Source organism: Suricata suricatta, chromosome 17 (assembly GCF_006229205.1).
Source record: "Suricata suricatta isolate VVHF042 chromosome 17, meerkat_22Aug2017_6uvM2_HiC, whole genome shotgun sequence".
Taxonomy (NCBI): domain Eukaryota; kingdom Metazoa; phylum Chordata; class Mammalia; order Carnivora; family Herpestidae; genus Suricata; species Suricata suricatta.
This window is the reverse complement of record NC_043716.1, coordinates 36,277,560-36,290,156: the sequence shown is the minus strand read 5'-3', so window position 1 is coordinate 36,290,156 and position 12,597 is coordinate 36,277,560. Positions and strand designations below refer to the sequence as shown.

Sequence of the window (12,597 nt, the reverse complement as noted above, 5' to 3'; positions counted from 1 at the left end):
GTTGGTTATGTGGCCAACTTCAGCTCAGGTCATGATCTCATGGTTCGTGGGTTCGAGCCCCCGTCAGGCTCTGTGCTGACCGCTGAGAGCCTGGAGCCTGCTTTGGGTTCTGTCTCCCTCTCTCTCTGACCCTCCCCCGCTCACACTCTGTGTCTCTCTCTCTCTCTCTCTCAAAACTAAATAAATGTTAAAAAAAAAGAGAGAGAGAGTGAATCATTTAAAAAAAAAAAACTTTTTTTAAGAAATCTCTTTTCCCAGTCCCTGACACAGGTTGGCATATAGCAGTTGGCAGCAATAAATGCGTGACGGATGTTCAAATCCCTAAGGGATGGTGAGTCTGGGGTATCAGGAGGGGACTGGGGGTGCTGTGAGGGAGAGGCAGACTTTCGGTTTAAGCCCCCTACTCCTTTTCAATAAGTCCCAGTGTTCCCCTCCTTAGCACTTAAGCCGCGAAGAGCCCCCTGACCAAGGAAACTCCTGGATGCAAGTCAGACCCTGAATTTTGCCATGACTCAGTGACTTGACCTCCTGAAGCCCCCGCTAGGAGGGTGGCCGTAGGGTCCTGCATACGCCAGGGACCGACACTGAGTTTACACTTGCTACATATGACGTCAACTTGAAGGTAGAAGGCAGTATACTTTCTGGAACTGAACGGCGCGGGGTCGGGGAGGGGTGTCCTGGACCCCACCTCTACCCGCCTCCCGCAGCAGGACAGGCTGCAAGTCCCAGTGCAGAAGGTACAGAGCCCAGCCAACACCACTGGAAAAGACATGAAGGTCTCCACAACCTTCCTCACCAAAAGGAAAGAGACCTGCCCCAGGCCCAGTCACCCCTTCTTGTTGCCCTCAGTTTTCAAAAGATGAACACCAGGAAGTCCCCCAAGCCTAGTGCCCAGCCCCTTAGAGAGGGACCGCACTGGGCCCTCTCTCGCAGCAGGGTGCACTGGGAAGAACATGCTTGCCTGGCTGGGTTTCAACCAGCCTCTCGCTAGCCATGCCATCTGGCGAAAGCCCATTCCTTTCCTAAGCCTCGGTTTCCCTCCCTGTAAAATGGGCACATTAGCAGCCCTTACTTCATCCAGCCAGTGTAAGGACTAAACGTGCTGAATGCTTCTTGGGTAGAGTGTGCAAGCGCTAGACAGCACCATGAGGACAGAAGGAAGAGCTAGGGAGGGAGGCAGGACTCACGCGTTGCAGTAGGGCGTCTTCTCGTAGCCCTTGTAGTTCTTCATGTTGAGTGTCATCTTGCAGGTCTCGCAGTGGAAGCATGCTTTATGCCAGAACTGGGGACAGAGGCACAGAGGGAGGACACCCGTCAGATGACAGGACTTTAGGAAGGGGGACTAGGCCCTAGGAAGGAGCACTCCATCCCAGGGACTGGAACACAGAATCACTTAGGGGGTGAGACGGGGACATCTCAAGTCACAGGCTCTGGCAGCCGATGACATACACTCTCCTCCCCTTCCGCACTCCCCACCAGTCAGCCATTTGAGCTGTCAGGAGCAGGAGACAGGCAGACTCGAAGGGTGAGTGGAGAAGGGCCCAGTTCTCCCCCAGACCACTCCTGCTGCCCCCCAAGCCCCAGAGAAGCCTCATTGCTTATGCAAAGCTGCACCAGGGTTGCTAGGAAGCAACTGCTACTGAACTCAGAGGGGAAGCCCAGCAGCCTTGACAAGGTCTTAGAGAAGAGGAGGAGGGCCGGCCACCAGGCCACGGGGCTGAAACCCTGGCACTGTTCACTCTCACTCCGGGACCACCACACACATGGGCCCCTGGTGCTGCTCCAGCTCTCATACCTCCCACTTCCTGGGGAACCTGTGACCAGATTGGGGGAGGGGGTGCCCCAAGCTCTAACCACCACCCCCGTTACCCTTTCTCCCAGCCCCGGTCAGATAACTGGGAACAGCACCCCACAGCTGCCCTCCCTCTGAGGCATCACAGAGCCCCCTGCCTGCAGGTGTACCCCCACGGTGGACATCAAAGCTCCACCCTGACCAGCCCTGTGAACTTGACCATATGCCTCTGAGCCATTTCCATGTCTGGCAAGAACAGCAATAATAAGGAGGCACAAAGGAGAAATCACCTGTAAAACAGCACAGCACTTGGTCCCTCTAAGTACTTGCATGTTAGGTGCTGGGCCCCGTGGCAGATACAAACCCAGCAGAGGGGGCGCCGCAGCTCCCAGTGGAGGCCTGCGTGTGCTGGGGAGCAGGTGGGGCTTCACCCTGCCCAACCACAGCTACAATGCATGGAAGATTCCAGGAAAACCCAGGGACCAATCCAGGGGGGGCCAACTGAGGGGAACAGAGCTGAAGGCCAGGAGGGACCAGGAACTGATGCAACAGAAATGCTCCCATCCCGAGAAATGCTGATGTTCAGGCAAACCCACGTCAAGATACAGAAATCAACCCCTCGAAGCCTGGGATGAGGCCCAGGATCATCAACGCCAAGCTGGAGTCCAGCTTCCAAGACCCCAGAATCCGGGCTACCTGGTGACCCGGCTGGCCTGTCTCTGCCCCATTTCCCAGCAGTTACAGGAAGACACTCCTGACCCTCAGAGAAGGCCAGAAGTCAGGAAGAGCCCGGGGAGACTCCCGTAGGCGCCCAGCACAGGCCTGGTTCTTAGCCATCTGTTAAGGAGTTCCCCCAAGGCAGTGCTTTTCAACACGTGTTGCCCGGCCAAGGGGTGTTTCTGGGACACCTTGGAGGTGGGGACAGAAAAAAGGAAGCTGAGGGGTTGGGATACCACCTCCTCGACCCTGGCCCACTTCCACCAGAGACCAGCAGATAATCTGAGGGTAATCACCTTCGAACAGGGTACTTTCCCTATGGAGGAGACTCTCCAAAACTGGAATAGTAAACGAAGCGATAGAAGAACCACGTTTTTTTGGGAAGAAGGCCAGCTGGAAGTCTGCAAGCAAAGGGATGGCTGGTGTGAGCTTGGCCCTCACCCCAACCTGGGCCCAGCCCCATCTCCTCTGTACACAAAACCCCAGCACGTGCAACCTGGCTGGCAAACCAGAACAGGGCAGTCCGGCCCCCACTAGCCCCCCAAGTGACAGCCCCTATCTCTCCCCCAGTGCCTGGGAGGTGCTGGCAGAGTGCCCCAGCCCTGTCACCACCCAGTCTGCTGGCCGCTGCCTGCCTAGCTGCACAGGCCCTTGCCTGGGCCTCCGCCTCCCCACACCCCCTCAGGGGCCTGCCAGGAAAAACATTCTCTGGAATCCGGACCATGACCCACTTTCACACACACATATGCAGGAATATGCACTGTCCTAGGACTGGGGACCTCCAAAGCTGCCTCCTGATTGACGTGGGGGAGACACAGGGAGAGAAAGAGACAGCCCTACCCTAGCAGCTGGCCAGGTCCCCACCAGGGGAAGGGGGGCAGACAATACTGGCCAGGCTGGGGGTGCAGTAGTTCCATAAGAAACCTCCTAGCCGCCTTTTGGAGGAAGGGGAGCCCCCAGGAGGGGATGGGGCACATATCCATCATTAGCTCTTGCCACCTCACCCCGAGACCCCTTGCTCTCAGCTAACACATTAGAGGCTGGGGCAATAGTCACCTGTTCCCTTACGTGGGGCTCAGGAGCAGAATAATGGAAACAAGAGGGGACCGAGTGCCTTCAGGGTCACTACTGAACTCAGTCTCTGCAACTGGAAAGTGGTCTCACAGAGGGGCAGGGTAGGGGCTGGGGGAGGAATGAGATGACCCAGTTCCAGGCTCCAAGCCCAGCACTGATAGCGGCTTCCCGTCACTTCCCTCCTCTCTCTAGAGGAGGGCTCCAAGGTTAAAGAAAATCCAGCAGCTCCAGCTACTGTGTCCTCTTTGGAGCAGGGTGGGGGAGGAGAGGAAGGGGGAACAGAAGATGGCAAGTCACCCAGCAGTCCCTGTAGGCTAAGCCTGGGCTGGGTACCCCAAGGGGACCCCAAGAGAAAAGAGACCTCATCCCTGTTTCAGCCAGGTCCAGCGAAAGACACAGGGAAATAAGTCAGTACAACCCCACTAGGACCTGTCTACCTCCCTCCCTGGCCCCACTGACCCTGTCCCAGAGCAAGAGCACCCCCCCTTTCCTGGAGGCCTCAGATAAGAAGTTTTCAGAGACACATTCCTGAGACTCTAGACTCAGGGGAGCAAAGTACACCTTTGGGCGTGCAACTCTAATCCTTCCTGCCGCCCTGGGAGTCCATGGTTTCCCTAATCACAAAACCCAGACCTCCAGGGCCAGTTAGAACCCTCTCAGCCCAACCCCAGGCTCCGGCGGTGCCCTTGAGGCTCTTTCACCTGCAGCTCCAAAACTACAACCTGTTCCACTGAACACCCACTTCACAGAAATGCAAATGGAGGCTGATGGGGACAGAAGCAAGAGCCTCCATACTTGGTCAAGACTTGGGTGGAGGCTGGAATCACGGTGCAGGTAGGGGAAGGGGCTGCTCAAAGCTCTGGGCGAGGGGGAAGCAGCAAACTTCAGGTCACTGGGCCTGCAGCCTTGCCCTCTGCACCCAGGCTGCCTGGGGTGGCCATGACTCCGGGCAAGAGTATGAGGCCCTCCCCTCCCTTCCTGTCACCAAGAGTTACAGTTTCTCCCTCCTCCAGGAGCAACACCAGCCGGACCCTGGCCAGGTCACCATCCTAGCTCAGCAGGCCACCTGGGCTGTGCTGCCCTCCAGGCACAGACCTTGGCTGCACCTCCCCAAATTTCACAGGGGGAAATTATTAGTCCCAGAGCTCCAGCTCCACACAGGAGCCCAGGTCCAGAGCATTCCTCAGGCCAGGGCCTGCTATGGACACTATGAGACAGCGTAAATAGAAGTACCTTTTTACAGGCAGAAGAGCGGAGCACAAAGAACTTGAGGTTTGAATTTCAATGCTGGCTGAGCGGGGAGTAAGCCGCTCGAACTGCCTGAGCCTCTGTTTACGGGGTTCACAATTTAGAGGAGCAATCCCATCTGTTTTGTGAAGACTGGGGCTGAACGTCACAATCAGGAGTAGCTATGATGAATGGAAGATCACAAAGTGATCGTGGGGTTCTCTCAGTTTCGGCTGGGAAAATGGGGCACCGCAGCTACATGGACCTGCCTCCCCTTTTGGGTCTAGCCCAGCTGCCTTCTGTCTTGCTGCCCCCAGTGGGGGGTGGCTCAGACCACCAGAGGTGGAGAGCCCTGCCAGTGAAGCATCCCAGGGGACCTAGCCACCTACCAGTCCTCTAGCCTTCCCGAATGTCTCCACCTGTTTTCAGGAGCCTGGGAAACAAAGCCAGCGGAGACGGACATAGCAAGATTCTTGACAGTACATAGGTCCCTGGATACAAACGCTTCCCAACAGGGTCCAGGACAAAACTCCACCCTTCTCAAAGGGTTTCTAGAGGATGTGTTGAGACACAGACTCTCTTCCTCCCCAAAGGTCCTGCAGCAGCCATTCAGAGAGCCTGGCACAGAGCAGGTGTTCAATAAGTATTTGTCGAATGAATGAGCGAATGAGGTCACCCCGTTTCTCCCCCAACTCTAAGACCAGAAGTCCTCTGGGGAAGAGCATTTCGACCTCCTTCCTCAAACACCGTCATCAGCAATACATATTTATTCAGTGTGCACAGCATACTGGGTACTGCAGGTTGGGGGCAGGGAGGCCATCAGAGGTGACATGGCCTTTACCCATCTAAGCCTTTGGGAGATAAGGGTCAGGGAAGAGAAAAGGCTAACACCAAGGACGTAGCTTGTGCTCTGGGTCACATCGTGAGCAATGTGCCATAGGGAAATCGTAGTGAAATGAGTCTAATTTGACTCTCTCCGATAGTAAATAGGAAGCCTTGGGAAGTTGGTTACCAACTGCACCTATAGGACTGAATGTTCCCCCCTCCCAGGTCTCGGGCCTCTGGGACCAGGTCTCTAGTCCAAGTGCCTATCCTTACTGCCTGGAGAGGGTTGGGTGGAATAGGTCTGATACCTGAATATTCTAGGCCTCCTGCTCAGTGCAGGGGGTGAGGTCTCCCCAGGGCCACCTCCTGTAAGGAGAGCTCAAAAAAAGAGGAGGAAGGGCACCTGGGTGGCTCACTCAGTCAAGATCAAGACTCTTGATCTCAGCTAAGGCCTTTACCCCAGAATCGTGAGTTTGAGCCCCTCACTAGGGGTTAAAAACCTCACTTCCCAGGGCAATCCCACCTGCCTGAATGGCCTCTTCCAGCTGGGGCAAGAGAACCCCTGGGAAAGGCACTTTGTGGGATCACTACCCCCACTCCTCTGGCATACAGCACCAAAAGACTTTACGAGGGAGCTAGATGTGGGGCTGGACCAAATATCCCAGAAAGATAGGGAGGGCACAGCCCATACCACATCCCCTAAGGCACTTCGGCAGACACTTTAGTACACTGTCCCACCTCCAAGGAAATGACATCATTCATACCCATCTGACAGATGGTGAATACTGAGGGGCCTAAAGCCATTCATAAAGCTGGTGGCAGCAGACCCAGAGCTAGCACCAAATCTCCCAACTCCTGGCCTAATAATCCCTCCACCATACATTGCTTCTGCCTTTTTATAGGTGAAAGGCCCACAGCCTCTTCCCAGCCTCTGATTATGGAGAGTAAGAGAAGCACATGGAATGCAGAGGCCAAAATCCCTCCCATCAGGGGAAGGCAAAAATCCCAGTGTGCAAGGACAGTTCACTCTTCAGCTAGTGTCCCCAAGCTCAAATCCTGCCCTCCAGAGGCTGGCATGGTCTTTGGGAAGGTCAGTACCCACATCGCTTGTGCTCAAAATATAGGTCCTCCTCTCCTCCTGCCCAGCCAAGACCAGGAGAGACGGTGAAACAGCAGCAGCCCTTTATACTGGATTCCTCCAAGAGCAAGTTCAAATGTATTTCAGGACTTGGGAACACAACCTCATCTCCCTGACTCAGAAGCTCCAGTCTCAAAGGGGAGAGAAGAGACCAAAAGTATCCAATGAACTATCCTTTCCCAAATAAATCCTGACTCTGTGCAATGAAGTTGGCCCCAGAGCTCTGCACCCCTCTTCCATCCCATGCCCCCCAACCCCTGCCAGTTCAGACAGGAAGGAAGGAATATTTGGATTTGGAGCCAGCTTTGTGAGGTAGGCAAAAGGCATGATGAAGAGGGAGACAAAACCACAGAGGCTTCTTCTCCAGAGTGGGGGGAAGATGCAGAGGGAGGTATCGCCTCAGGATCTTAGGGAGCTTAAAAGACTGGAACCTACCCCCAAACTGCTGGAAACACCCAGTTCTACTCTCCGCCCCCCTCCAAAAGTATAATAGCAACCAGATGAACAAGTCCAGCATGGCCAGGAGGGTGGGGGTGGGGTGACCGACGCCTAAGGGCCCCTAGGGGACCGTGAATTTCCAGAAGGCCACCTTCCCCCCTTCCTAACACCTCCCCCTTTTCTTGGCTTCCCCTGAACTCAGCCAACCTCACCCTCCATTGGGGAGACCTGCTTTGAAAAGTTAGCTCTTTGTTCTACAAGCCGGTCTCAGGCTCTGAGCACAATTTCAGGAGATCTCTGCAAAGCACTCCCACCCACCCTACTCCTGCACCCGACCCCTCCCCGCTCTGGCTGGGCAGCCCAGCCCCGGGAGAGGGCTTCTAATTTGAGGTGGGGGCTGGGAAGCTATAGAGGAGGTCTGCTGCTAGTCCATTAAGCGTTGAAGACCGAGGGGCGTGCAGGTCGTCCAAAAAAAGGAGTCTAGCAGAGGGGTTCGGGTCCTTATCCGAAGCCCAGTTCACCAGATGCAACATTCGCCGGCTGATAGCCCTCGCCCCCCAGTCTCCAGGCCATCAAGTCCGGCCATTTGCGTCCAGAGCTGAAGGTTTCACTGGGCCCCCCAGCCTCTGCCCCGCCCCCCGCCGCCCCCTCCCCCAGCGCCCCGCGCTTCCGCCTACTTGGCGCTCAGCGCGCCGGGGAGAGGGAGCGGCCGTCTCCTCTCACTCTCTCGGCCCTAGGAGGCGGGACTGCACCCCTAACCTTCCCCCACCCCGGGGCCTGGCCTCCCTACTCCTCTTCCGTCCTCCCAGCCCCACGGCACAGAGCCCACTCTTCTCCGGGAGTGGCTCTCCGCCCCGCGTGGACTCCTCGTCTTGCCGCAGACCTCCCGGGTTCCAGACTGGGGTCTGTCCGGATACCCTGTGACACCGCCCTCCTTCCCTCCTCCCGGGATCGCTGGGATGAGGCGGCGGAGACCCGGCCCTTCTCTCCTCCCCTAATCCGGAGCACTGCTCGGGGATCGCAGCGACGCGCCTCCAGATCTCGGGGCTCACCTTATCCAGACAGTTCACCTTCTCCGTGGGGTACACGATCTTGCCGCACCGGGCGCAGTTGGGATTCATGGCTCCGGGAAGGGCTGGGGCGGGGACGCCCGAGCTCGCGCGCGTTCTCTTTCCCGGAGCGAGCTGGCGGGAGGCGGCCGCGGCTGCAACTACACAACCAGCGGCGACGGCGGCTGGAGCTAGGGAACTGGCCTCCGCCTCCGCCCTCCTTCCCCTAATAAACACAGCGGGGAGGAGGGGCTGCACCGGGGCGGGGACGCGCCGCGGGCGCGGGCTGGGGCGCGCGCGGGCGGCGCGCTCCCCGGGCGACGTGGGGCTGCGCGGGGGCGGATTCCGGGGAGGGCTGCGGGGCTGGGGGGCGCGCGCCTAGGTGCGTCCCGAGGGTCCCCCGTGCAGGGGCGCTCTCCAGCAGAAGGTGCCCGAGAGAGGCACGCCCCGAGGCCAGGGGCCCTTTGGCACTGGAGACGGCGCGGAGCCGGTCTGCCTGCACCTCTGGGGAGCCCGGACTGAGGGAGGAGGACAAATCCCTCGCACCCGTCTAGGGTGGGGCTGGAACCCTCCTGGGCCCGCGACTGGATTCACCAGATTCGGGGACTTTCCTTTGTGCCCGTAGGTACCTGGCGTGAACCTGCGGACGGAACGGGAAGCCCCTGCCCCGCCCCTCGGTTAGCCTCCCTTCCCCCCACATCCTTTTCCACATTTATAGGGCGGAACTCGTCCCTACCGCCGGGATAAGGGGCCTCGCAGCCCGAACTAATTCTGTCCTCCCCGCGCTCTGCCCTGCAGCTTTCCCGGAGTTATCCGAGTCCGGATACCTCTGCTTTCCGCTTGGCCCCCTTTCTTCCTTCATTCCTTTCTCCCAACCCTCAGTGTAGCAGTGTCTTAGTGTCCAAAAGAGCCATCTCCAAGCACGGCAGCGGCGTGGGGGTATAGCTCAGTGGTAGAGCATTTGACTGCAGATCAAGAGGTCCCTGGTTCAAATCCGGGTGCCCCCTTCGCGGTTTTTCCTTCACCTGGTGATCAAGTAGTTAGCAAATTGGATCTACTGTTTAACAGCGGATCCTAGAGTAAACGAAAACAAAAATGTTTGAAAAATGCTTTCCTTGTTTTACCGCAGTAGCAGAAAGCTTTCGCTTTTGCTTTGTACCCAGCAAAAGGAGTGGATGGCTCGCACAAACATAGTACAAAAGCTGCGCGTCCGCATTATCCGAGCCCGAAGTGTCAGGATTTCTGGGGCCTGCCTCCAGCGCCTCAGATGTGTCAAGCAGTTGGAGGCGCCGGGGTCAAGGGACAAGATTATTCCCCGATTCGGGCTTTCCGTTTCCGATGGGGGAGTTGGTCAAGAGAGGGGACCCCCCCAAACGAAGCCTTTCTCCAACTTCAACTTTCTTTATTAACGGTGTCATAGACCTGTTGTGTTTACCCTTCCCTATTGCTGTTAACATAGGCAGAGTGAAAGCACTTCAAGAATGTTAAAATGGCGAATGCACACCCATAGGCTCATTTTAATTTACAAAAATAAAGTTACATTCGGATGCAACCTGATATACTATTTTAGTGACTCTCAAACTTGAGTGTGCATCAGAATAACCAGAAGAGCTTGTTAAGACACCTCCAGTTTCTAATTCTGTAGGCCTGGGGTAGCACCTCAAGAATTTGCATTGGTAACCGGTTCCTGGGTGATGCTGCCGCTGATGGTCAGGGGACTACATTTTGAGAACCAATGAACTAGTACTAGGAGGCCATTGAGTTTCACAGCCTGAACGTGGGACACAATCTGTTGGCAGATCACTGTCCGGCCACAGGGAAATAAGTATTAAAGCAGCAAGGGCATCCCCCTTGACTAGCTTTTGCCCAAAAAAAGGAAAAATAAAGGAGAAAGGGAGAGGCATGCTGCCTGGGTCAGGGGGCAGCTGTGATATTTTAAACCCGGAATCTGATTGTGTCATCCTTTGGAGGCTCGGGGGAATACTGTAGTGCATTTTTCCCCGAGGGCTCCCGTGACTGGGAGCAGCGTCAAGAGCCTGGAAATGGAGACTGAGCAGAGCTGCTGTCCTGGTGCAAAGCCCAGTCCCAAGAAATACTCAGCTTTTCACCCCTTTTCTGGACACCAGGCTTCAAACTTACCACCTGTGTATTGATCAGACCAAAGCCCTGCCTCTGAGCTAAACTTTGTGACTTCATAGATAAATCTTCCAAACTTGGACTCTGTGCCCCTAGTCCTCTCAGTTCAGGGAATGAACTAGGCAAAGTAATATTGCCCTAGCCGGGCACTCCATTGTAAAAAACTATAAATAACATTAAACCAATAGATCTTGAACAGAACAGTGTCAGATGAAAACAGTGGTGTCTTCTTTCTACCTGTAGGGAGTACAACCTGGTTTCTTGCTACCAAGTTGGGGAATGCAGTGAGGCTTGACAAAGTAATCCCTGTTCAACTTCCGGAGTGTTGCTCTTTGTTTCTCAGGTAAGTATCTGCTTGGGGAAATCAGCCAAGTGGAAGAGACAAGGATCCCAAAGAGTTTCAAATTCAGATCCCTTAGAGTCTGGGTTTTACCTGAAAGGCCATGAAAAACTAAAAGTAGCCAAGGGGGCACCCGGATTTGAACCGGGGACCTCTTGATCTGCAGTCAAATGCTCTACCACTGAGCTATACCCCCTCTACTGGCAGGGCCTTGGTAAATTCTTTTTACCACAATCCTAAATGTTTCTTCCTACAGTTCAGGGTTAGTTTCTTCTTGTTAAACGAAACGGAATTTTTTAATGAGGAACAAAACTAAAATATCAATAGAAGACATGGCATTTTGAAAACATGTAAACTCAGGTACCAGTTTTCCTTTTCAAAATAGGCTCAGGGGGCACCTGGGTGGCTCAGTTGGTTGAGCGAGTACTTCGGCTCAGGTCATGATCTCACGGTTTGTGGGTTTGAGCCCCACTTCGGGCTTTGTGCTGACAGCTCAGAGCCTGGAGCCTGCTTCAGATTCTGTGTCTCCCCTGCTCACGCTGTCTCTGTCTTTCAAAAATAAATAAATGTTAAAAAAATTTTTTTAAACCAATCCCTTTAAAAAACAAACAAACAAAAAATAGGCTCAATTCTTTATCTATACCCCCACCCATCTCTTTACCCAAAAAAGTTAGAAAACAACTTTTTGCAAAACCGGATCGGGAATTTTTTTCCCTGGTCTCTCTAAAAAGAATACAAACACCAGCTACCAAGACACCACTGGGAAACTTTCGCTGGCCACACTCACTAGTGGTTGCTCTCCCTGTTTATGGACCCACCTACCCTCACTTTAGGCGCAGAACATACTGTCTGTTCTCACTCACACCAAGTTTAGAATTTAGTGAAGGCAAACTGGAAACTAGAAAGTTAAGATCTGAAAGAGGTGAAGGAGACAGTTGGCCACCTGACAGTTGGCAGGCATTCTACAGGGTGGGAATGATTACCACAAGTGTGCTAGAACCAGAGTGGCTGGCGAGGTGGACAAGGCAAGAGCAATTCAAAATAGCCGGACAGGTAGCCAGGGCCATTGAGGGCCTTATAGTCCAAGGTAAGGAGTCTTGATTTTATCCCAAATGGATAAAAAGCCAGCTGTCAGACAGTTTTGAGCGGGGGTTTGAAATCATCACCCTCACTGCTGTGGGGAAGATGTTTAGGGACTCAAGAATTGACATAGAGGACACATACAATGGAATATTATTCAGCCTTTAAAAAATAAAGGAAATTTTGCAATATTTTACAACATGGGATATTATGCTAAATGAAACAAGCCAATCATAGAAGCACAAACACTGAGTTATATGAGGTAACTAAAACCAAACTCATAGAAGCAGAGAGTAGAATGGTGTTTCCAGGAATGAGGAAAGAGACATGGGGAGTTGCTAACCAGTGGGTGTAACGTTTCAGTTATGCAAAATGAATAAGTTCTAGAGATCTGCTATACAACATTGTGCCTATAGGACAATCTTGTATCGTACACTTAAAAATTTGAAGAGGGTGGATCTCATGTTAAGTGTTCTTACCACAATAAAGGAAAAGAAAAAGATGGACAGAGAGAGACAGGTTAGGATTCTATCGCAGTAGTGCAGTGAGAGACAGTGGTGGGGTCTCAGAGTACAACAGTGTATTTGTTTCCTATCGCTGCTATAAACAGATCACCTTATTTGTTTATGCAAAACAAATCACAAATCCAACTTATTTCCTTAAAACAACACAAATCTACTATCTTACACTTCTGGAGGTCAGAATTCCAAAATCAAATTCACTGGGCTAAACTCGTGTTGACATGCCTGTATTCTTTTGGGAGGCTTTAGGAGAGAATCCA

At 53.9% G+C, this 12,597-nt stretch overlaps 1 protein-coding gene and 2 non-coding genes across 4 annotated transcripts in view; 1 reads left to right on the top strand and 2 right to left on the bottom strand.

Annotated features, from left to right (window-relative positions):
- Positions 1 to 8,332, bottom strand: part of LASP1 (LIM and SH3 protein 1) — a 40,362-nt gene extending 32,030 nt beyond the window's left edge. Inside the window, exons 1-2 of one of the 2 annotated variants that reach the window (XM_029929060.1) lie at positions 8,264 to 8,332; positions 1,188 to 1,282 (exon numbers count right to left, since the gene is read on the bottom strand). In XM_029929060.1, coding sequence (XP_029784920.1) covers positions 1,188 to 1,282; positions 8,264 to 8,332 — 164 coding nt within the window. Of the gene's footprint in view, positions 1 to 1,187; positions 1,283 to 8,263 lie in introns of those variants that run through there. The other variant, XM_029929061.1, reaches the window with a different exon arrangement.
- Positions 8,333 to 9,195: 863 nt separating this feature from the next.
- On the top strand, positions 9,196 to 9,267 carry TRNAC-GCA. The gene has a single exon. It is a non-coding gene; the product is annotated as a tRNA-Cys (tRNA).
- Positions 9,268 to 10,860: 1,593 nt separating this feature from the next.
- On the bottom strand, positions 10,861 to 10,932 carry TRNAC-GCA. The gene has a single exon. It is a non-coding gene; the product is annotated as a tRNA-Cys (tRNA).
- Between the last annotated feature and the right edge of the window lie 1,665 nt (positions 10,933 to 12,597).